Source organism: Melanostigma gelatinosum, assembly GCF_949748355.1.
Source record: "Melanostigma gelatinosum genome assembly, chromosome: 1".
Classification (NCBI taxonomy): domain Eukaryota; kingdom Metazoa; phylum Chordata; class Actinopteri; order Perciformes; family Zoarcidae; genus Melanostigma; species Melanostigma gelatinosum.
Window position 1 is genome coordinate 2,466,230 of NC_136634.1, and position 24,262 is coordinate 2,490,491.

The window sequence follows — 24,262 nt, forward strand, 5'->3', positions numbered from 1 at the left end:
ATGGCGCCTTCGAGTCACAGAAAGAGCCAGTTCCAAAGTCCCCGTAAAGCCTCAAACCCTGAACCATTGATGTACAATAGTGTGTATTTATTTCATACTCCCTGATTTAAACGTCTTCCAGGCTCTTTCCTCACAAGATGAGGTCATTTCAGATCATCTATTTACTTGTTTTCAATAACGAAATCAAATATTTGCGAGAGACTCAAACACTCGATGATTTGATCAGAATGAACCCGCGAGGGTGCAGATTGTGATTCAGTTCATACGTTTGAAAATAATAAAACAATAAAGAAGAGTTTATCTTTTTCTTCTTCTTTTTTTCATTTAAGCTAAAGGCTAGTCACCACTAGCGGCGAGAAGGACCGGAAGCTCCTTCCTTCCCAACTGTCGAGCGGACGAGTTGCATCATGGGAAACGTAGGCGCCAGGTTTTGACAGTGAAGAAGAAGGGATGAAATTAAGGAGGGTATCTCTGGTTCTGCTGCTCCGATACTTCTCTTCTTAAGACCGGAAATGTTATAGAAGTGAGACGTGAATGAATATAAAGTATTGTAAAAACAATTCTGAATCCTGAAGATATTGTGATTTATTTGATGTGTAGTTCATCATAGAGGGGAAATTATTGTGTGTTTTGTGTGAACTCGATCGGGCTCCCCATCAGCACCCAACCAAAAAATAGATTTAAAAAAATACAAATGGATTTAAAATCCACTTTTTTTTCTGTCCCCGATAGTTGGAGATGATACTCATAAAACGCATGATACTCAAATTAAAATGATACTCATGCCATATGTATGTAATTATGATCAGTATTATTATTGTCATATGTTTTGTTATTATAGTTCAATTCATGATTTGTTATTATTGATTATTATCATATTGATACAGACAAAAAACTTCAGTCAGATCTAACCAATGCAGATGCAGGAAAAGTCAGTGGTGGAAACTTTTAAAGGTGTTTGAATTGTTTATTAAAAAGCATCCCCTGCTTTATGGTCTGTGTGACTCTAAATGGACCATAATGTACTAAATGAACATCATGCTGTATTGAAGAAGTTTTTGGATGCTTTGGACTAAACAATAGTGAATGAAGTGATGATGATAAAAGCACATTGTAATTAGAAAATAAATAATTAAACTCATTTTATTTATTTTATTGTGTGACCCTGTTTGCTGCTGCCACAGACGAATTTCCCCGTGGGGATGAATAAAGTACTTTTCTATTCTATTCTATTCTGACCAGTTATTCATCCTTTGCACTGACTCATGTCAATCAAAGCATGAAACGTGAGTTACGTAATATTATCTACGAGGATGAACGAACAAGACGTTTCCTTCCTGAACCAGACGCTCCTGAAGTAGCTCCTCCCAGTTCCAGACTTTACAACCAACAGGTGTGGACTTGGTTACAGGTTGGACGATGAAGTAGCACCAGGGTTTGAGCCGCCGTACAGATTCTCCCTGAGGAAGACCAGCGTCTTCCTCCAGGCGTCCTCCTGAGCACGAGAATGTGCCACCATCTCTCCGCCCCACAGAACCATGACTGCAAAGACAACAGGCAACATGCTGCACATTAAGACACACACACACACCTTCCTGTGAGGCTCCCGCTCATCCACCTCAACCGTCCACCATCTACAGCTCAGCCGTCGCTCAACTAAAAGTCAGCTCCTCTGCTTCATGTCGCATAATATTAATATGAACTTATTATTAATAACTTTGTGTTCTTCTCTGAACCCCTCGGGTCTTTAGCTTAGCACGGTCTGTCCTCTTCTGTGTGCTTCTTTAATCCCGTTACCTTCGTGAGAGCAGGTGGCCTGTTGGGAACCAATCGAAATCTAGACATCACCTCAGGTTTTAAACCAAGACTACAAATAAGATCTTTTAGGACACTTTAAGGAGCAGCTTATGGTGCACCTACCTGTCTGGAGTGGGGGGGTGACTGTTTTGAAGTTGCTGGCTCGGGCGAACGGCGTGAACGGAGGTTCGATCAGGTGACCGGCGTTCGGGTACGAGAGGACAGTCAGCAGGTGTTCGTTCCCCGCCCGCTGCATCATCTCCTTTATCTGGACAACAGGAAGTAGAAGTTCTCATGATTCTCAAGATTCTCTGATGCTTTAAACCAGCTTCCTCTTTTACAAATGTGCACTCCCTGGCCGTTGCCATATATATATATATATATATATATATATATATATATATATATATATATATATATATATATATATATATATATATATATATATATATATATATATATATATATATGTATATATATATATATATATATATGTATATATATGTGTATATGTATGTATGTATATGTATATGTATATATATATATATATATATATATATATATACACACACATATACATACATATATATATATACATAAATATATATATATATATATACACACATATATATATATATATACACATACATACATACATACATATATATATATATATATATATATATATATATATAAATATATATATACACATATACATATATATAATATGCAGTCATGTCAATAAACTCACGTCCATTGCAGACTCGTAGGCGGGCAAGTGCTGATCGTCCTCACCCACAACCAGCAGCAGAGGACACTGGAGACGTCCCACCTGCTCAGACACAAACAGCAGCGGCGTTTCAGCTTCCACACATAAAGCTCCAGTTTAGACTTCCATACTAAACCTCCAGTTTAGACTTCCATACATAAACCTCCAGTTTAGACTTCCATACATAAAACCTCCAGTTTAGACTTCCATACATAAACCTCCAGTTTAGACTTCCATACATAAACCTCCAGTTTAGACTTCCACACATAAACCTCCAGTTTAGACTTCCATACATAAAACCTCCAGTTTAGACTTTTATACATAAACCGCCAGTTTAGACCTCCATACTAAACCTCCAGTTTAGACTTCCATACATAAACCTGCAGTTTAGACTTCCATACTAAACCTCCAGTTCAGACTTCCATACATTAACCGCCAGTTTAGACTTCCATACATAAACCTCCAGTTTAGACTTCCATACATAAACCTCCAGTTTAGACTTCCACACATAAACCTCCAGTTTAGACTTCCATACTTAACCTCCAGTTTAGACTTCCATACATAAACCTCCAGTTTAGACTTCCATACTTAACCTCCAGTTTAGACTTCCATACATAAACCTGCAGTTTAGACTTTCATACATAAACCTGAAGTTTAGACTTTTATACATAAACCTCCAGTTTAGACTTCCATACATAAACCTCCAGTTTAGACTTCCATACATAAACCTCCAGTTTAGACTTCCATACATAAACCTCCAGTTTAGACTTCCATACATAAAACCTCCAGTTTAGACTTCCACACATAAACCTCCAGTTTAGACTTCCATACTTAACCTCCAGTTTAGACTTCCATACATAAACCTGCAGTTTAGACTTTCATACATAAACCTGAAGTTTAGACTTTTATACATAAACCTCCAGTTTAGACTTCCATACATAAACCTCCAGTTTAGACTTCCATACATAAACCTCCAGTTTAGACTTCCATACATAAACCTCCAGTTTAGACTTCCACACATAAACCTCCAGTTTAGACTTCCATACTTAACCTCCAGTTTAGACTTCCATACATAAACCTGCAGTTTAGACTTCCATACATAAACCTCCAGTTTAGACTTCCATACATAAACCTCCAGTTTAGACTTCCACACATAAACCTCCAGTTTAGACTTCCATACTTAACCTCCAGTTTAGACTTCCATACATAAACCTGCAGTTTAGACTTTCATACATAAACCTGAAGTTTAGACTTTTATACATAAACCTGCAGTTTAGACTTTCATCCCCTGCAGTCACCTGTGGAGACATTACTCAGGACTAGAATTCATTCACGAATACTTCTGTTCTTAGGATTTTCTTTTATACTCCAAGCTGCTGCTCCGTCTCCAATACGGTTGTTGTTGTTGTTGTTGTTGTTGTTGTTGGCGCCGTTAGCCGCCGGCTCAGCCATCGCCATGTTGAGAGCGGCGTGGAGGCAATAGATATGTTCTGAATTTGGTATCGAGCACCATTAACTACGACAACTGTCACGAATCTATTACTCAAAGGAGCAAAAAGCTTTTGTTCTATAAAATGTCTAATAACACCTTTTTAATCGTGCACAACAAATGGTTTCTGTATCACCTGCCAACACATGTGGAATTAGCTGCATTGATCTGTTGGTTTTGAAGATGTTCCTCGTTTTTGTCAACTTGGAAATCTAAATACGACTCAGAAGACACAGAGAGGCAACATGAAACAGTTGTCCACCTGATTTGTTGTAAGAAACAACAACAAGACACTATGGGCTGGCACGGTAGCGGAGTGATTAAGTGGAAGTTGCAACGGTCATGCTTTACTTCTTGCTGGAAAATATTGTACGATTAAATGAAGCCAAAACTCACGAATAAGTAATAAAAACACTGAAGAAGGAACTGTTGGAGGAATATGCAGTGACGGTTCTGTACTCACGTCCACTTTGAGTGAGGGGTCGGTGGGGATGGGCAGCACCAGATCTCGCCAGATCACATGGTTTTCCTCGTTGAATCGAGTCTTAACACTATTTCTGAGAGGACAAAAGGGACAGGTAGTGTGTCCTGAGGGCGGCACTAGAGGAAAGATCACGGCGTCATTGGAACCTACGGTTCATCCTCTGGGGAGCAGGAAAGTCATCAGCGCATTTAACGGCCATCTGACCGTTAGTGGCTGAACAAACTCATTCTGAAAGTAACTGAAGTCAGATCAACTTACTTCTGAAGGTAAACCAACATTTGTTCCATCGATCCGTCGATCGGCTGCACATGACTCCCACTAATACACACTGCACACCTGAGCTGGGAGACCACACACACACACACACACACACACACACACACACACACACACACACACACACACACACACACACACACACACACACACACACACACACACACACACACCTTTATAGACCTCCAAGTTAAACTTTACAGCAGAAAGAAGCACCTGGTTTATCACCTCTATCGAGACTATACATGCATGAGCAGAATAACTATGAAACAGAAGCCCTGAACAGGTCTGCAGTCTACGACTTCAACGAGAGACATTAAGCTGCGTCAAGCTGACGAGAGTAACTCTGTTGTAGCCGTCCTACCTTCACCACCTGGGAGTAAACCGCCAGTTTAAAGGTCATACTGGTGCCGAAGGAAAGGCCCAACATGCCGATCCTGCTGCCGAGGATCTGAGGATGCTGCTCCAGGACTCTGTAGGCCGTCTGCAGCAGAGAAACATGTCAGGAAAAGGTGTCACACATCGTTGGTAGATTCATTTTAAGAACATCAGTATCATCGTACACACATACATGAGATCTGACCTCCATGTTTAAAGGGATGGTTCACTGGCAGGAGCAGCAAAATGTATTTAAAAATCTAAATCAGTTTAAGTGTAAGCTATAGTTGCAGTATTTTCACACATGGAACCGAACGGAAGGTGTAACGTATCGATGCTGTTATTGTCACGCTTTAGAAAGTAAACCTGAAATATTGTTGATTGTCAACACGTTTCCATAAACCAGCTCTCATGATGTCTCACTACTTTACAGGCTGCTGTAATCTGGGTGTGACCTTTGACTCCCAGCTCTCCTCTCGGTTGTGAAATCCTGTTGGAAGTAAACTGCCAGTCGGCTGATCTTTGTCTCATTTACGTCTTGAAAACAGAATTCACACATCAGGCCTTGAAGAGAGCATTTCTACCTCAGATGGATCTGTTCTTTCTCTGAAAGGTTGTCGTCTGTGGAGTTGTTGCTGATCTGACCCGAGGGTCTGAGGATAGACGGTGTCCAGCCGTCTGAGACAAACTCCTAACTTGTGATTTTTTTGGAATCATCACAAACCCTTCCTTCCTCCAGCCGACGAAGCCTGGTGCCAAAGTGCACATGTATTCATGCATCACACCACTTGAGGTAAATCTTTGATGTGGAGAGTTTATTGATTCAAATCAAAGCCTTCAAGGTCAGGCCCTGTGTTTAGTGGACATGTTGTAATAATAATAATAATTATAATGTATATCAGGTTCAGGTCTCTTCACAGTGTTTCTAAAATCCTGCGGTCCATGAAGGGACAAACATTACGACTTCCTCCAGTTATCTTCAGTTGAAACACTCGTCTCTGTTTTACTAGTTTCTAACATTTTTCAAACGAAACAATTGATTTGTTGAAATCAATCAGCAGATTAATGGATGAAGAAAAGGAGCCGTAGACTGAGTCGTCTTCTCGTGTGTCCAGCAGAAGTCTGGCTTCGGTGTCGTTAAATGAAGAAAAACAATTCAACAAAACCCTTCGCTGACATTTACTTGCTGGTGGAGTGGAGAACACTGAGCAGCTACACCATGTGTAGTGAAACCCAACACAACCGCACAGGAGAGCAAGTGTGAAGAACGTTTCATTCCATCGGCTCTCTTCACTTGCTCCGACATGTTCTCAGTGTTTCTAAGGTCCTGTGTGACCGTGAGGTTGATGAATGGGCGAACGCTATTTGTTAGGAGACGCGTGTGTGCGATCGGTGAGGACGAGAGAAACAAAGTCTGCACGTTCTGCTTGAACGTGTTCTACATCAGTTTTACCTCAAAATACTCGGTGTCCACCATCTTCCCGGTGTCCTTGGTGATTTGGGGTGTCAGGTAGTCGAGGGCCAGGGAGGCGATGCCGTGAGAGGCCAGCAGCGCTGCTCGATACTCCACCAACCTCCCTCCACCCCCCCACAGGTCCAGGAGGCCGGGGAACGGACCCGGACCTTCAGACCAGACAGAGCAGAAATAAACAACATCATCATGGTGTGAACGGGTTTTGGTGATGTTCTTCTCTAAAGCTGAACTTGGTTCACTTTCATGGTTCATCCACGTCACACCGGAGCGCCACCCAGAGGACACCTTGCTCCAGACTCGGTTCTGGTCCTACCTGAGGGGAGGAAGAGGGTCGCTGTGAGTCCGCCCTCTGGAATCGGGATCCTGCGGACGCCGGGCGCCATGTACCAGCGCTCCACCACCACACCGGCCAGCGGCACCTGGTCCACGAAGCCCTCAGTCAGGTGAGCCTGGTACACGGAGACTGTGACCTCCATGGGAGTCTGGACGTTCATCTTCCTCATCCTGAGGGACGATGGGAAAGAGTCGACTCTGATTCTGGTTCAGTATCGATTGGTTTCATCTGAACAGCTCTATCCTAGTTGGCCTACCTGAGCCCAGGTTTGCTGCCTGGAACTGGTCTCAAGCTCCACATTAGACCCATCGGTTCAACCCCAGAATAGGTCCCGCCCAGACTGGGATCCTCACAAACTGAAGTAGAAGGCATGAAGAAATATTCTCATCTCGATGTTCATTCTGTCCAAACCGTTGCATCATTTTATAACAAAATGCGTTTTGCTGCATGAAACTTTACGACGCTTGCAAACATTTCCCGTTTCATTTTCCCGGTGTAGGTATTGACCCGCGTACCGTTCACAGTCCCGGCGGCGTCGGCGGTGTAGTGAGCGAACGCCTCCCAGCCGTATCCTCCTTCGCACCGGTGGAAGGCGTAGACGGTCAGCTGGGAACCAGGGAGGGCGTTCTGGACCAGGACGATGAACTTCTCGTCCATGAGCCCTCTGGACGGCTGGACGGACAGCTTCACACAGCACTGCTTCCTGTCCATCCTCCACTGAGACACTAAACAACCAGAGACAGATGTGATGAAATCATCACACTGGAACGGTTGGACTGGACCGATACCACGAGGGGGAAGAGAGGAAACTTGATTTCCTAATAATGGAAGATAACCGGAAAGTTATATTTATTAAATTCAACTGTTATTCATCTTTTTGTCCAAATGCCTAAAACCAATGTTTCTTGCACAGACACACATTTATATTGCACATAGAAGTTAAATGTTTATGCTTAGTTTCTTTTTACATTTTTCTTGTTTGTTTGTATATTCTATGTATGTACGTTGAGAGTAATGTGAAAACTGGCTGATTCTGATCCGGTCCATATGTTTTATAGAAAGAGAGCCTTTCTGAGGCCCGTCTCCTAACCCGCCCCCGTCTATGGACCACTGTGGCACCTTATTCTGGGATAAATATGTACGGCAAAAAAACTAATTACAAGTTATTCCATGAACTACGCATATGATTGTTCATTAAAATATTATTTTGCAAATGAATACAAAAGACACATCAACCTATAAAGTATGATGAACTGTTGTAACTACTTAATCAGCCGGTGGTGGAACGTAAACGTACTCATGTGAGATGAGATGATCCTTCATTCGGCCCAGTGGGGCAATGCACAGGACCACAGCAGCATGGTGGACAGGGCAACCAGATACACGGTCAAAACAAGAGCAACGAGTAATATATATCAACAATAAACAGGAAGAATATCAACTCAGTCAGAAAGTACAACTTCCACAGCAACTAAGTATAACGAAAGAACTAAAATATGACATGTACTGACAGGGTATTGTATTGCACACTGCGTTTCTATTGCACAGATTTGTAGTGTTTTTTTGGAGTGGTGTACGCTGGGCCAAAGTACACTTTTGTAGTGTGCACTGAATAGAGTAGACAGTGTAGTATGAATCATTTTACTTCAGTAGCGTTAAAGGACCACAGCTGACAGTAAGGTTCCTTCAATAGTTAGCAAAGAACAGCTGCGTTGTCTCTTTTAAATCACTCCTTAAACACATTTTTACAGACTGGCTTTTATGTGATGTCGTCGCTTTTCTGTTTTATTTTTATTTGTTGATTTGACTAAATTATTGTAATGTATATATATATATATACACTGTATATATCTAGATATATATACTGTATATATATTTTAATTATTTTATTTATTTGTTAATTTTTATCGCATAGACTAGCGGTTCCCAAACTTTTTAGGCCGCGCACCCCCTTCTACATCCCGACCGGGTTCGCGCACCCCCCCCCCCCCTTAATAAAAAATAAATAAAAAGAAGCAACAGAGCCTTTTAAGCCTTCATAGCCGCATAATAATCGGACCAATGAGAGAACAGTTTGCTCGCGCGTGGCATTTGTTTACAAGATTTAGTCCGCTGTTACATGTTGCAGCGTGAACACAAACCGAACAAAGGAGCAACTGCAACAAAGCAAACGAACTGAAGGTGTGAAAACACCCTGAAACACTGCAACAAAGTTTCAATAACTTTCAGTGACACAAGGCGTCACTTTTAAAGAGCAATACGGATGCGAGCACACACGCACAGGCTCAGAGGCAGATTATCACATTTAATTTACAATTAATGAGTGACTAATGTAGCCAGGATGTCTTCGGACAAAGCATCGATGCGGCGCGACACAGTGTTGTTGGACACCGGGATCATGTCCAACTTGTTTGCTTCTTTCTCCCCAATCATACATTCCACCATCTCTCTGGCAGCTGGCGAGCTCACGTCTTCAGTGATTGTGTGCGGTAGCCCCTTTCTCGCTATTCTGTAACCAGATATGAAGCCCGTAGTGCGTCATTTATAGACCCAACACATGAATGAGACTGCAGCTGTTTTTGGCTGTTTTGTAACTCCTCCAATTTGGATATAAACAATGTAAGGGGCTTTTGACTTGCACTGGCATGCTTGGTGTTCAGGTGGCGACGTAAATAAGAGCTTCAGACTGTTAGCCAGAACCTCACTGCACACCACGCACTGTGGCTTTGGGGAATCTGCGTTGCCAATCCAAGTGAAGCCCAGACACAGATACTTTTCATCATATTTCCTCTTTTTTTCCCAGTCTGCGCCGTCTCATCTTCCTCTGACTCTGGCTCGATTTCTTCTCCAGGTCTCTCCCCAATAACGCACCTCTCCGTTCCCCTCGCCTCCGATTCCTCTCTCTCTCTCTGTCCCTCTCCTCTTTTACGACTGATAGCTTCAGATGTCCCACCTGACAGTTTTTAAATTAAAATTACATTTTTTTTTTATATTTAATATTATTACACCATCAGACCGCCATTACACTTTTCCTCTCGCGCACCCCACTTTGGGAATCCCTGGCATAGACTGTCTCACTGAGTTTCTGTTATTGTTGTTATTGTCTTGTTTGTGCTGCTTTGTCCGTGAAAGCACTTTGTAAAGGTGCTCTATAAATACAGTTATTATTATTATTATTATTATGAGTTACATTCCACCGCTAGCATTAAAGTTAACTCTCTCAACGAGTCATTCAACAGTGACAGAGACAGAAGTTGCTTCCACTGGAATGCAACAGGTCAAACATCTCATTCGTGAACTCTCTGCATTGCCTCGCTGTCGTGAATGAACCACTGACCTCGGATCTGTTGTCTTCGGGGTTCTTTGTCGTCTGGAGTCAACGCTGTGAGTGAAACTGTGTTCTCAGAGCTTTTACTTCTGGTCTGGAGTTTAGCCTCGCGCGTGGAGCTCTTATCTCCTCCCACATCACAAGTCCACGACCATAAACTTTATTATATAAGAAGACAGGGCACAAAACAGCTTCAATAACGAAATCAAATATTTGATAATAAATAAATAAATATGCTCTGATGATGTGGTTTCTTTTTGTTCCATCTTTAATCCTTAATGTTACTTTATACATTTAAATACAGGCTGAACACGTATCGTCCTCTGTTTACCTTTCATTGTTTGTTTTTGTTTTTTGTGTTTAACGGCACATTGCAATGCATTGTGGGTAAAGCATGCATCATCTAACGTTGACTTAAAGGGCTTAAAATGTCTGCGAGAGACTCAAACACTCGATGATTTGCCAGCGGGACAGAATGAACCCGCGAGGGTGCAGATTGTGATTCAGTTCATACGTTTGAAAATAATAAAACAATAAAGAAGAGTTTATCTTTTTCTTCTTCTTTTTTTCATTTAAACTAAAGGGATGAGATTAAGGAGGGTATCTCTGGTTCTGCTGCTCCGATACTTCTTTTCTTAAGACCGGAAATGTTATAGAAGTGAGACGTGAATGAATATAAAGTATTGTAAAAACAATTCTGAATCCTGAAGATATTGTGATTTATTTGATGTGTAGTTCATCACAGAGAGGAAATTATTGTGGGTTTTCCTGTTTTCATCAAAACTCTAAAACAAAAAAATGACATTTTAATAATTTCTGAGGAGAATTAGTGTTTTTGACTGACATCAACCAATGTGTGTTATGAAACTAATTAACAACTCAAGGAATAAATAAGAATACTCAATATTAGACACCGTAATTAACAGAAAACAAAAGAATAAAATGCTGAATCTGAACAGATGATAACACGTTTGACTTCATGATGCTGGTGGAAATGTCCTCTGTCTCCAGAAGACCCCGCACACCCTCTGACCTCTGACCTCTGAAGAGGTGAGGGGGGGTTGCTGTTGACCAGCTGAGTGCACAACAACAAAGTCTGTCCCTCGGGGCCCCTCTGACTTCATAAGGAGCAGAAACATGGAACCGGTTCCAGGGTTCCTCTGGTTCCACCGTTTCTTATCATTCATGTGGAACCTCTGCTTTTCAGTTTCTTAAAGGAACACTCACACATTTTAGGAAATGCAATCTGCCATTTCAAGGCCTTTTAAACACCTTTATGACTATCACTGAGTTTTCCTCACCATGTTGACGTCCTCCAATGCAAAACAGGTTGGGATTAGGTATTTTAGATTAAAATGAGAACCCATAAACAAGAAAATAAACAAGTTTTGTTGTGTGAAAATACCAGATGTAAATAAGCCTGGCAGTCAGATTTTCATTCGCTTCTTCTAATTAAGATCTGATGCTGTTTTAATACACAGAACGACAAATGCTGCTCAACTTTCAGTGTTGGATGAAAAGAAATAAACTATTAGAACTACAGTCATATCAATCATCCGTCAAAGAAAAAATAATTACGTTTTCATATAAAATGGCCCAAAGTCTTTAGTATATACATATATATATATAAATATATATATATATATATTATATGTATATTTGTATATATATATATTATATGTATATATATATACATATATATATCTATATATATAATATATATATATATATATATATATATATATATATATTATACATATATATATATAAATATATATATATGTATATTTATATATACATATATATATAAATATATATATATATATATATATGTATACATACAGATTTTACAGTGTTTTTGAGCCCAGATCTGCTGATCCACTGACATCAGAGATAAGCGTCTGTAGATCAGAGCAGCTCTTCTTTAAAACAGCTAGCAGCAGCCGCTACGACGCTAATCGTGCTAATAAATAAAATGTGAAAAAAAACATATGGAGACCAGTTAAGAGGTCAAAGGTCGGCTGGCGAGCCACGCCTCCTCCCCGGCTGTCTCTCACACACACACACACACACACACACACACACACACACACACACACACACACACACACACACATCAAATCACTGTGACTGGTTAAGGGGAAGTGGACTGAAACGCTCAGCTGCTTTAAATGTATTTGAACATTTAATATTCATGGTCTCACACGTCATTGTCTTCTTATTCTGACGGGGGAGGGGGGGTGAAAGGGGGAGCTGGTGGAGGTTAGGGGAGGAGGAGGGGGGGTCTCATTCACAACAAAGAGACACAAAGGAGGGAGGCACATGTTTCCATCAGGACTGAGGCCGCCTGTGTGTTTTGATTGAAATTTGATGAATCTGAGGAAACATTTTAATAAAGTGTGAAATGGTTAAAAACATGCATGAGAATTATGCACGTTTCAGAACCATTCCTGTGTACTTTCCTTTGTTTTCCAAATCATCCGTTTTTTGGTTGATTTCCTTGCTGCAAAGAAGTCGTTTGTTTCACTTTATTTCATTGAAAATCAACTCGCAGAGAGATAATTGGCCACATTCTGCTGTCCCTCTATACCGACAAAATATTGTTGACACCCAAACATTGAAGCGATAACAACCTTTATTTTCTTAAAGTACTTTATTACAATTGGTGACAAAGGGCTTCAGGAGAACAAACACCACAAACCAAAACAATAAAGTGAAATCAATCATCAGGACAATATAAAGGAAGAGCTTTGATTCATAAGCAATGACCCAAAATATTCCAAAGAGCGTTTTTTTGTTGACGCAACCAGGCTAGCTGTTTCCCCTGCTTTTGTGCTAAGCTAACCATCTGCTAGTTTTAGCTTCATATTTTAACAGATGTGAGAGTGATATTGATCAATTCATCTAATTTTCTCCACCAAAAAAGCAAATAATTCCCCAAGCAATATGATCAATAAGATCATTAACCCTTTAGCACCTCTCCTACACGGGCCGACAGCAGAGCAGAAATACACGTTTCTTTTTATCAACGCCGACTGTTTTTTACTGCTGTGAGCGATGGTAATTCCCAGCACACACACACACACACACACACACACACACACACACACACACACACACACACACACACACACACACACACACACACACACACACACACACACACACACACACACACACACACACACACACACTGGTAAATACTTTAACTTAAAGTGTAAACTTAACATCTGGATTTTGACTGAATTGCATCTATCCTGGAAATTTAAAAAATCCTCTAAAACATGAAAAAAATGTACAATTCGCAGGCACCTCTTGTCACCAACATCACTGATGAGACGGGTACCAATGATGTTCTGGGCTAATATTAATTGGATAATATGGTACAAAAAATCAATAGCATTGCTCTTGACTTTTGATACATTAAGTACTTTCTATTGCCAATATGTTTTTTTTTCACTAAAGTTGAATTTTGAATGCAGGAATTTAACTTGTACTTACTCATTTTTTAGCGATTTGCCATTTTTACTGAAGTAAAAGGTCTGAATAGTTTTTCCAATAGTTTTGAATATATATTAATACAATCGGTTTTTACATTAATAAATGGGTTGAACTGGTGCCGCAGATGATATTAGGACACAACGAACAAAAAGTCATGGAAAATATCTGCTTAATTTGAAAACCAAGATTATTTTGAAGTGTTTGAACCGCTTGTTAGTGTTTTTTGTTTTGTGAAATGAAAGGACACATGAAGGGATGTTTGCTAATTTTTAGGGGTAAATTAATATTTTGTTTCAGTGACGAGGGAATGCCTGAGATATGAGGACCAGCGGCCACCCCGAGGTCAACGTCACCACGGCAACAATGACATCACTTCAAACCCTCTGTGTGTGTGTGTGTGTGAAGGCTGTTTTTAGACTGACCTAGTTCCTCTGCAGTGCGCGTTGGATAAAAACCCACCGCGTGTAAACAGAGATCATAGAGCGCGTGTCACCTCGCTGACCTGCAGTCAAAACAACTTTACTCTCTGTGCCGGTTTGTCAGCCAATCACAACATTCTTTAAAGCTGTTATCTGACAGCCGGGGAACATAAAGGAAGAAGAGCAAAACATCACACTCACGTCCTGTTTTGAGGCTGGACACGAAGAATCTCTGAGTTTTAGAGGTGTGAGGGGGCCTTTGTAGACCTCGCGTACAGTCTCCTCACAACGTTATCAAGACCAACAGTCTGTTCATGTGAGGCTGAAATAACAGTATTTAAAGATAAGTTTTGATTTAAACAATGATTCTGCAGCTTCAGATCCTCAGAGACCTTTGAGGACAAACACAGATCACCTGAAGTGAGTTTTAACTGTGAACGGCAGCGAAGCGGAAAGCTCCCATCACGCGGTCGGACTGATAACCTGATTAATGTCCACAGAGAGAAGCTCATCCATCACTGATTCGGAGCTCTGCTTCCCGGCTCCGGTCCCAGACTGCAGCTCGCAGCTTGTGGAGGGCACCGAGTGTCCCGACCTGACCTCGGCCCCTCGCAGCCAGCTGCCCCGCCCGGCTGCCGTGGTGCCCGGCTCTGCCTGTCGTTAACCGCCATCATCATCGTGGCTCCGTGCCAACTGGAAACCGAGGCTGGATGCAGGAAACAGAAGCTCTGTGTGAGGACAAACACTGCAGTTCACATGGAGCCAGCAGCACTGAGAGACGACTGCGTGAGACGATCAGATTGACGTTTATTAAACAGATCCTGATGAAGATGGAGGACTTAAAGTCAGACAAATACTCTCATAAAGTCTGTTGTGTCTCTTAAAACCCCTTTAAATTACTTCTGTTATATAAATGAGAGCTTTATACATTACATTTAATGCTTTAGATGGACAAAATATCATTTGGCTTTTTAACTGGCCATAATGTAAAATATCAACAAAACTACAAAGAGACACAAAACAACTACAAAGAGAGCAAAACAACTACAGACAACAAAATAGCGACAAAAAGACCAAAACAATTACGAAGTGACACAAAACACGAACATATAGACACAAAATAACCACAACAAAGAGGCCAGACAACTATAAATGATGTGTGTCTTGCTCCTATATGTAGGAGAGGTGATGGGGCCCTCGATGTCTCTTTCCTGATCATTTTGTATTTGCCTTTACTCTAACTTAAACCCAGCCTTACCCTGAACCCAGACCCTGAAGGGAAGCACTACAAGAAACACTATTCGCAGGACAACAAAAACTCTTATTTATTTTTGCCACCGTGTTCCCATGATCTCAGAAAACACATTATTACCGCAAAGAGAAATGATGGACATTACAAAGACCTTAATAAATACCAAACAGGAGTTATTGTTTGTATTTAGCACAGAGCTGTGGAAAACACATGTCGACAGTCCAATAAATCCCAGAGCGAGTGGAGCCGTCACTGCAGGCTGAGAGCGTCGGGCAGCCGGAGCAGAAACGTGCACACGGATCCACTTCTGGGGAACCCTTTCATCTTCCGTCGGGGCTTCCAGGTTTTACCACCGACGGCGAATTCCTGCGTCTCGCTCCTGTTGAGCGTGAGCACCGAGTCGCCTCTCACCACCGCCGTGAACAGAGAGCCTTTGCTGTTGGCGAAGTGTCCGGGCAGAGACGACCACTGGCCCGAGTTCAGATTGTAACAGTCCATGAGGCATCTCAGGAAGTCGTCCGACGGCCCGTTTCTCACCACGTACAGGTCGTCCCTGTGGCCGACCATACAGTGGCCGTAGCTCTGCCGCCTGATCAGCGTGGTAACCAGCCGCCACTCGTCCGACCCCGAGACGTATTCGTAGATCTCCGTGGTCTCCATCGGCTTCCATAAGCACACAAATATCCTGCCCATGGCTTTGGTGCACGCCGCTCCCGCCACCGGTCGAGGTAAGTGAGCGGCAAACCCCCAGCTCCCGGTCTCTACGTCGTACGTTTCCACAGATGACATCAACGTCCGCTCGTACTCTCCTCCGATGGCGTAAAGACGTCCGTCTACGCCCACGAGGCTGAGGCTGTATCGCAGCTGTGCCGGACTGGCGATCCGGCTCCAGCTGTTGTTTTCGACGCTGTAGCAGAAACAAGACTCCGCGACTTGTTTGTGAAGTGCATGAACTCCCCCGACGATGTAAAGTCTGTTGTCTAAAACGGTCACTCCGGCCATGGAGGTGCTGGCCTCTGGCGGAAGATCTGTCAATACTTTCCAACTGTTACCGGTTTCATCCAGGTAGCAGACCGTCCTGGAGGCGGCGTGCACCGTTTCATCCACGCCGCAGGTCACATGAGCGCCCACAGCCACCAAAGTCCTCGGGGTCAAAGACTCCACGTAGGAGATCAGCTCTGGCGTCAAGGATTTCCGAACCTCCGCCTCCAGGTCGGCGTACATGTCTCGGATGAAGAGCGCGGCGGCGTGGTACAGATCCATGAGGCCGAACGTCGCAGCGGTGTGATACATCAGCAAACAGTTGTCCGAGTCAATGAGATCCGTGAGATGCTTGGCGAGCGGCGCCACCTGCAAGAAAGCGGCGCATTCGATGGCCTCGACGATGTCGTCGCCGTCCAGGGCGGGAATCTCACCTCGCAAGACCGCCAAGGCGATGAGGAAACCTCGAGCGCGCAGAGACTTCAGGTGGATCTCTTCCTGCCGACACTCCTTCATCCCGGAGCGATACAGAGCTCGGAAATAGCCGCAGCTCTGAACGAGAAGCGTCTTCTCCTCGGAGAAGTGAGTGTCTCCGACCACGATAGTCAGCTTAGCCGAGGGGCAACATGGCGGACATCTTTCATCTTCACCGTCACAGGTGCTGCCGTCCTCGGCTGACATTGCAATTCTCTGACGGTGACGCTCCGTGGAAATGAAACAGAAGCTGAAGCGTCGCCAAAAGTCCCGGAGAGAAGTGACTCGGTACAAAGTTGCTTCACTCTCTGTTCTTTCACAGCGTTCCGAAATAGATGCAGATAAAAATAGAAGAGAACAAATGACATGAGTCACATTTCATGTCGTGGGCAACATGTGAACACATGGTCGTGATATCTGCTGCTGCACACTCAACCGAAACACCAGAATGCATTTCATCACTTACATGTGGTGGCATCGAGTCATGACTTCAGTTTCTGTTCGATTCGTGTTGGAAGAGAGTTTGCTTTTACCAAAATACAACGAAGTGAAGAGAACTTTTAAGCATCAAAATAAAAATCTCCAAACAATATTTACGACTTTATTGTGACCTTTTCTCACTGGAACTACTTTTTGTATTCGATCGTCCCAATGAAAACGATCTTTACAGCAGCCTATTGGTCAAGACCAGAGGACACTGAGGTCTCAGTATTCTGTATACTATCTGTAAAATGTGGGCATTTAGCAAATTCCCACTTTTTTAAAGACAATTACCTTTGTCTATAGGTTTTGGCTACCAAAATTGTATTTCTTGTAGGGAGGGATTTGAAGACATTCAGACGTTCATGTTGGGAACTTGCAGAAAAACTCAACTCTAACACGAAATACAATTTCAAAAAGTCCAACACTGTTACATTTGGGGAATATGTACTGAACATTTCGATAAGATGGTACGCAGTTCTCATGACTCAGTGAATGAAGTTGGATCATACCAATTATGTCACTGTCTTACGACACACAAGGTAGTGAAAAAAATGTCAACAATCGTCATGCAGTTCGATCAAAACCAGTGAATTTGCTCATTTGTCTTCTAGTGGAGAGTTAGATAAGATTATTGATACCACTCTTGTGTCAGTAATATAAATGTAAGGGTCCAACAGCCTGTTAGCGTAGCTTAGCATAATGAATGGAAACAAGGGTGAACAGCTAGCCTGTGGATTTTGATACCTTTGGCCAGAGCCAGGCTAGATGTCTCCCCGTCTCTCGAGAGGGGCATCGATCTTCTCCTCTGACTCTCTGCCAGAAAGCTAATTTCCTAAAAATGTCAACTAACTGCTATTTCTTTAAGGTGCAGTACTTAAATGAGTTGAAGGGTCAGCAATCGTGACAAATTCAACATATAAACACCAGATTAGAACAAATAAAACGTCACCATGTAGTGTGTAAAGCCGTAAAAGTCATATGTGACAATAAACACATCAAGAAATTAGACTTTCTTAAGCGGCTTCAGGGCCAGTGAGTGAACAGCGATGTGATTAAAATGATGTGCAACTCTGTGAGAGGCTTTGAGCTCAGATCAGTTTGAAAAACAACAGCATCTCTTTGTTTGCGTCTTCACATCTGTCTTCTGTCCGTGAGCATCTTTACATTCACTTACAGTGAAGTGGAGGAGGGGCTGACCTACATTTGGGCTCTGTTGGCCAATAATACACCAGGTCATGTGACCCGGCCACTGCCTCCTCAGCTCAACACTCTCCCACCGGCTCCGGTTTGTGAGCAGGCAGAGGGGAGTAAATTATAAGAGCAAAAACAAATGCACTGTAATGCTGCAAGGTGTTGTTCACGCCAAGCAGAAACACAATATATTATGTTATATTATATTATTATATTATATATATTATATTATATTATATTATTATGAAAAGGGTCAAATAAGTTATTGAATTCAATAACTTCTTAGCAAAGACTGCAGGTGTATAATCCTGTTACTCTGTAATTGCTGGATATGGAAATAAGCAACCGTTTGCTAAGAAGTTCAACATATACGCTTAAAAGGTGATAATATGTTCATGTTGTGGTCTGAATTTGTTTCAGCTGCCTCCAAGTTGCCACCCCAGTTACTGCAGGATTAGCTGTCAGAATGAGCTCACATGGAGTTGGAAAATTAGACTCCGAAGAGACCAAAAGCAGAGTTACAAGATGGAGAATATTAGTATCATGTGACACAAACACACAAAAAATGTATTCAGGTCTTATGAAAATGCAAGAAACAGTTTATTCATGTGGAGAAATATGAACAGTATTTGTAGCATAAATAGATTTTGAGTCGAAAAAGACACAGAATAATAATAAGAGACAGTATGCAGGAGAACATGAGTGATAACACAGACAACTACACATTTTACTCTGTCTCGTGCATGTGACTGTGGTGTTTTGGAAAGGCATTCTGGGAAATGTAGGAAACACTGCAGATGAGAGTAACGGGTTCACCAGAATGTAAACAATGAGAATTTGTCACATAAATAGATGTATGTTACTGAATTAACTATTTATAATAATTATCAGATATTTATATTATTGACATTATTATTCTTGTACATCAAATACTTTAAAATATTTTTTTACATAAGATGTTTGTGATTATTTTGAAGCATGGGCCGCAGCACTGCCGAAGCGACCCCGTCTCTGAATCCCTGCGCCTTGTCCTACTACGTAAAAATAGTCATACTACTTAGTCATTGGCTTAAGGTTGAATTTTCACGTGACCGACTTTTTAATTCGTCACGAGCCGATATTACTCGTCACATCACTGCATATCCACGTGTTAAGTTTGTTTATGAAGCCGAAGGTTCTGTGGGTTTTAGTTCAACGTTCAGCCATGGCGGAAGGATCCGTCTGATCTTTGTAAATAGTGGTGGTGGCCAGTGGCGCGCTTTCTGTGTGCATGCTGTTTCTGTCTGACTGGTCTCTACCGGATTACCGATGGATATTTGACGTGTAACCGTCTCATTTTGCCCCTGAAGAAGACGCTGATACTTCGCTGCTATCTGGGGAGTTAATACGCTAATCTTTTCATTATTATTTTTGGGAGAAGCCACGAGCAGCATGCTGCTCTCTAAGCTGGGCTCCTTCTCTCACATCTCGTCCGGCATGGATGTGCCGGCGAAGCTGCATCAAGGTAAGGTCCTAACCGACTAGAAAAAACACCTTCAATTCAAAATATGTTAAAATTAACTCAGCCGATGTCTTCCGGGCGTCACGTGTTCACATCGTAGACGTTAAAACTGATTACATTTGGTAGTTTTACAGAGTAAATCACTATTTAAATTTAAATTAACACATTTCTGAACCCAGACTGGATGTGTGCTTCAGTGTGACCTTAACATGAAAACAGTCTGGGGCCATTTTGAAAGCCAGGTGTTGTGGCCAATTATGTGTAATTATCTCGTTATACGAACTGTAAGTTGTTATAACACGGTATATGTTTGTTAACTTAAATCTCACAATTTACATCGTTTAAATTGGAGATGATGCCGACAGTCCGCCATTTTTAAACTAAACAAAACAACGGGGGTAATCTGAGGACTGAGATATATATATATGTGTATGTATGTATGTATGTATGTAACGTTATGTATATGTATACATATACACACATATACATACACATCCACACACATCCACACACATATACACACACATACATATGTATGTATGTGTGTGTATATGTGTGTGTATATATGTATATATATATAACTTCTTTGTTTGTCTTTTTTTTTTAGTCAAAGCGGAGAAGCAGCCGTTTGAGAAGCTGTACCGACTGGGCTCGGTGCTCGGCAGCGGGGGGTTCGGCACCGTCTACTCGGCCATGCGCCTCTCCGACGGGCTGCCTGTAAGAAGAGGGCGGAGAGCCGCTTTGTTTTGGTCTCTCAGCACACATGGCCGCTGCTGGGCGAGCACGCGTCAAACTACACACACTGCAGGCTACTGGGCTTCCGGTGTATGCCTTCAAAATAAAAGCACTAAATTAAAACGAATATTAGTAAAATTTATTTTAATTGTCAATTGACTAAAACTTAAACATCTTCAGATCATCCCAGCTGTTGTACCTTACGGATATAATTTACATATATTAGTATTTTCCCATAGTCTACCTTCTTATTTCCCTTTATACATATTCATTGATGTTTGCGTTACTTAATTTAATTTTCTCCGAATATATTTAATGTTCAGAACCAAAAGGTGAAGTCCCTTTTGTGTGAAAACCAACCGGCCATTATGGTTTGACTTTGTGCTTTTATTTGGAAGGCAGTGACTCTTCCACTTGACTTCCGGATTCACTCCTGTCCGCTGTGCAGCTTGATGGTCTGGGTCTGCCTGGCATGTGGTCTTTGTTTTCACAAAGAAACGTGGTCTGTGAAGCTTAAACAGCCACTTATATTGAAAATAAATCCTGTTACTGTGCTTTATTCTCTTTGAGGAAACTGAAATAGTTACACGACTGATAATAATTTTATAAATTTACCCAAAACTGGTGAGGAACTGCTTTTTAATTCAATATGAAAGAAAACCATCGTCTATCCTCTTATACTGTATGTTACAGCTGTATGGAGTCGGTGTGTTGATGGTGTTTGTTTACATGCAGGTTGCGGTGAAGCACGTGTGCAGAGACAGAGTGACCGAGTGGGGCTCTCTGGTGAGACTATACATGAGATATAACTGTTTTATAACAACTTCCTCCAGCTGCTATATTAGTTAATTCATCCTTTTATTAAAGAGACTTGTGTACAACAATTAAAACGCACTATTTACAAGCACAAAAGACGAATTAGTCCCGCATTTAGTGATTACAAATATGTATTTTAATTGATGCACAGTGAGCTGATGCTCCGATTGTTTCTCAGTGTGGCGCGGTGGTTCCTCTGGAGGTGGTGCTGTTGAAGAAAGTGGGCGGGGCGTTTGGCGGCGTGGTGCGTCTGTTGGGCTGGTGGGAGCAGGCGGACGGCTGGCTGATGGTGATGGAGCGTCCCGAGTTGGGTCAGGACCTGTTCGACTACATCACGGACCGCGGCGCGCTGGACGAGGCGGCGGCGCGCGGCTTCTTCCTGCAGGTGCTGGAGGCGGTACGTCACTGCTACGGCTGCGGCGTCGTCCACCGAGACATCAAGGACGAGAACCTGCTGGTGGACCTGAGGACCGGGCAGCTCAAGCTGATCGACTTCGGCTCGGGGGCCCTCCTCAAAGACGGGGCCTACACAGAGTTCGATGGTGAGTCCGATCAGCTGAGAGAATCTAAGAGCTGTGGGGATTGTTTCTGAAAATCTACAGTTTTAAAACATCGGAAAAGTTGAAGGTGTTTTGGGTCAGTGACTACCTTCCCATCATACACCAGTTCTGTAATGTCGGCAGCGTCTCCGGGAGTGTTTTCCAGCTTGATGATGATAATCCGTCACTTCCTGCTCCTCTCCGACACGTGATGCAACTCTCCTCCCTCCAGGCACGCGGGTGTACAGTCCTCCGGAGTGGATCCGGTTCCGCCGGTACCACGGTCGCTCGGCCACCGTGTGGTCTCTGGGCGTGCTGCTGTACGACATGGTGTGCGGGGACATCCCCTTCGAACAGGACGAGGAGATCCTGAGAGGACGGATCTACTTCAGACGAGACATCTCCTCAGGTGAGCCGCAGCGTGACGAGATCACACGACCAGGTTTTTACATCGACGCCTGAACAACGAGTCTAAACTCAAACCAGAGATGAGTGTTCTTCATCTCCTCGTGTTTATTTTTACTTCAGAGTGCCAGCAGCTGATTGGCTGGTGTCTCAGCCAGCGGCCGTCTGACCGGCCGACCCTGGAGCAGATCCTCCTCCACCCGTGGGTGACTGGCAGCGACAGCGTCACGCTCCGCGCCATCACATCGGACTCCTCCCCCAGCCAGCAGAGCCTCTGATTGGTCAGCGTTTGGCTGCTGGGAAGAGGTTTTTTGTTTTCTTTCTGTGTGCTCCACAGCGCCCCCCGCTGTTCACAGGGGACGGAGCAGCTCCTCGTAGAGACTCGACACCCGTCGGGGGTTCTGGTTCAGAGTGCCTTGAGTTTGAGAAGCTGCAGATCGGGAGTCGGTCTGTAGGCGTTGCGGGTTTGTCAGAGCTTCAGATGATAAAATACAAACCTGAAACAAATGTGGTTCAATCCCAGAAGAATCCAGTTAGTTTCCAAAGAAAATGTTCTTTTTGTTTGTACAGTTTCAACAAACGAGATGTGGCGCAGTAATTAGTTTTATAGGTGCAGTTGGGTTTCCAGTCTTCATGCTAAGCTAAGCGGCTGGTGGTATTCTCATTTTACTCTCAGCAAGAAGGGATGAACAGGATTTCCCAAAATGTCGAACGTTTCCTGTTCTCCGAGGCACTAAACAAGGCCCGCCCACCCGGTGATGTCATCATTGAGATGTGCTGATGTAGCTTGACGCGCGCGCACACACACACACACACACACACACACACAGACCTCTGTAGTCTCAGTTCTGATACCAAAACATGACTTTTTGATACTTTTATTGCATTTTTCTTCATAACAAACTGAAGTGTTGCATTTTGTTTGATTTACAAACAGGCGAGGACTTTTCCTGATTGAACTACAGACTGAAATTTATCCAAAAATATGTTGTTGTTTTTTTATATCAGGAAACATCTGTCCTGGTTTTCTCTGCGCCCCTCTTCAGGTAAAGCTTTATTTTTCTACAGTGTAGGTTGATGGAGACGGTTGGTTGATTGTTTCTGTTGTTCAATGTTCTGTGTCGATACACTACGATATCTCATCACATCTTCTCTCTGCCCTCAGTCTCTGGGTGTAAAATGCACAGTCAATGCAAATATTCAGTGTTATATTTTCGAATATACTGTGAGTTTGTTTACATTTGTATATATTTTTTTATATATATTTTGTACATTCTGTTATATTTCTTTAGTAAAGAGACATTCCTCATCGATTGTTTATTTATTTAAGTTGTTGAACTTTTCTAAAATGTTTTTGTTTTTTGTAATTCTTTTCCCTGATAACGGGAATACAATCAGAACCAGGATTCTTCTGATTCTGTTAGTTATTGTTTTCAAATATACAATTCTGACAAACAAACTATTTTGGAATAAAACTTGTTTGTGTATAAACTGCTTTTCTGTGTGATGTGTTTCCTCTTACCTAAAAATACATAATCACCTCAGATTTAAATAATTAAATCTCTAATAGGAGCAAAATACATGATTTTGACATTTTGTTTAAGACCGCCCTGTACAAACACTTAATTTTGTGACC

The 24,262-nt window shown here is 42.4% G+C and overlaps 3 protein-coding genes across 5 annotated transcripts; 1 reads left to right on the forward strand and 2 right to left on the reverse strand.

The window, feature by feature from the left end:
- Positions 1-920: 920 nt before the first annotated feature.
- LOC306777060 (peroxisomal succinyl-coenzyme A thioesterase-like) lies at positions 921-10,410 on the reverse strand. 3 transcript variants are annotated; one of them, XM_079268022.1, is made up of 11 exons: positions 10,339-10,399; positions 7,517-7,819; positions 7,258-7,357; positions 6,981-7,171; positions 6,647-6,816; positions 5,180-5,299; positions 4,798-4,880; positions 4,519-4,612; positions 2,549-2,629; positions 1,921-2,065; positions 921-1,542 (listed from the first exon to the last, which is right to left on the reverse strand). In XM_079268022.1, the coding sequence occupies exons 2-11, from the start codon at positions 7,710-7,712 to the stop codon at positions 1,406-1,408; spliced, it is 1,317 nt and encodes a 438-aa protein (XP_079124148.1). In that variant the 5' UTR covers positions 7,713-7,819; positions 10,339-10,399; the 3' UTR covers positions 921-1,405. The 3 variants fall into 3 exon arrangements, with proteins under 3 accessions (XP_079124148.1, XP_079124147.1, XP_079124149.1); XM_079268021.1 differs by having other exon boundaries at positions 922-1,542; positions 7,517-7,726; positions 10,339-10,410; XM_079268023.1 differs by lacking the exon at positions 2,549-2,629 and having other exon boundaries at positions 923-1,542; positions 7,517-7,726; positions 10,339-10,410.
- Positions 10,411-15,549: 5,139 nt separating this feature from the next.
- Positions 15,550-17,290, reverse strand: kbtbd13b (kelch repeat and BTB domain containing 13b). Its single transcript, XM_079267990.1, has one exon. It carries the CDS (start codon positions 17,161-17,163, stop codon positions 15,751-15,753), a length of 1,413 nt encoding a protein of 470 aa, XP_079124116.1. The 5' UTR covers positions 17,164-17,290; the 3' UTR covers positions 15,550-15,750.
- A 2,762-nt stretch (positions 17,291-20,052) lies between these two features.
- Positions 20,053-22,904, forward strand: LOC306782818 (serine/threonine-protein kinase pim-3-like; the record flags this gene model as incomplete). The annotated part of the gene is made up of 6 exons (XM_079276286.1): positions 20,053-20,134; positions 20,739-20,848; positions 21,602-21,652; positions 21,861-22,224; positions 22,454-22,630; positions 22,750-22,904. Exons 1-6 carry the CDS (start codon positions 20,062-20,064, stop codon positions 22,902-22,904), a joined length of 930 nt encoding a protein of 309 aa, XP_079132412.1. The 5' UTR covers positions 20,053-20,061.
- Between the last annotated feature and the right edge of the window lie 1,358 nt (positions 22,905-24,262).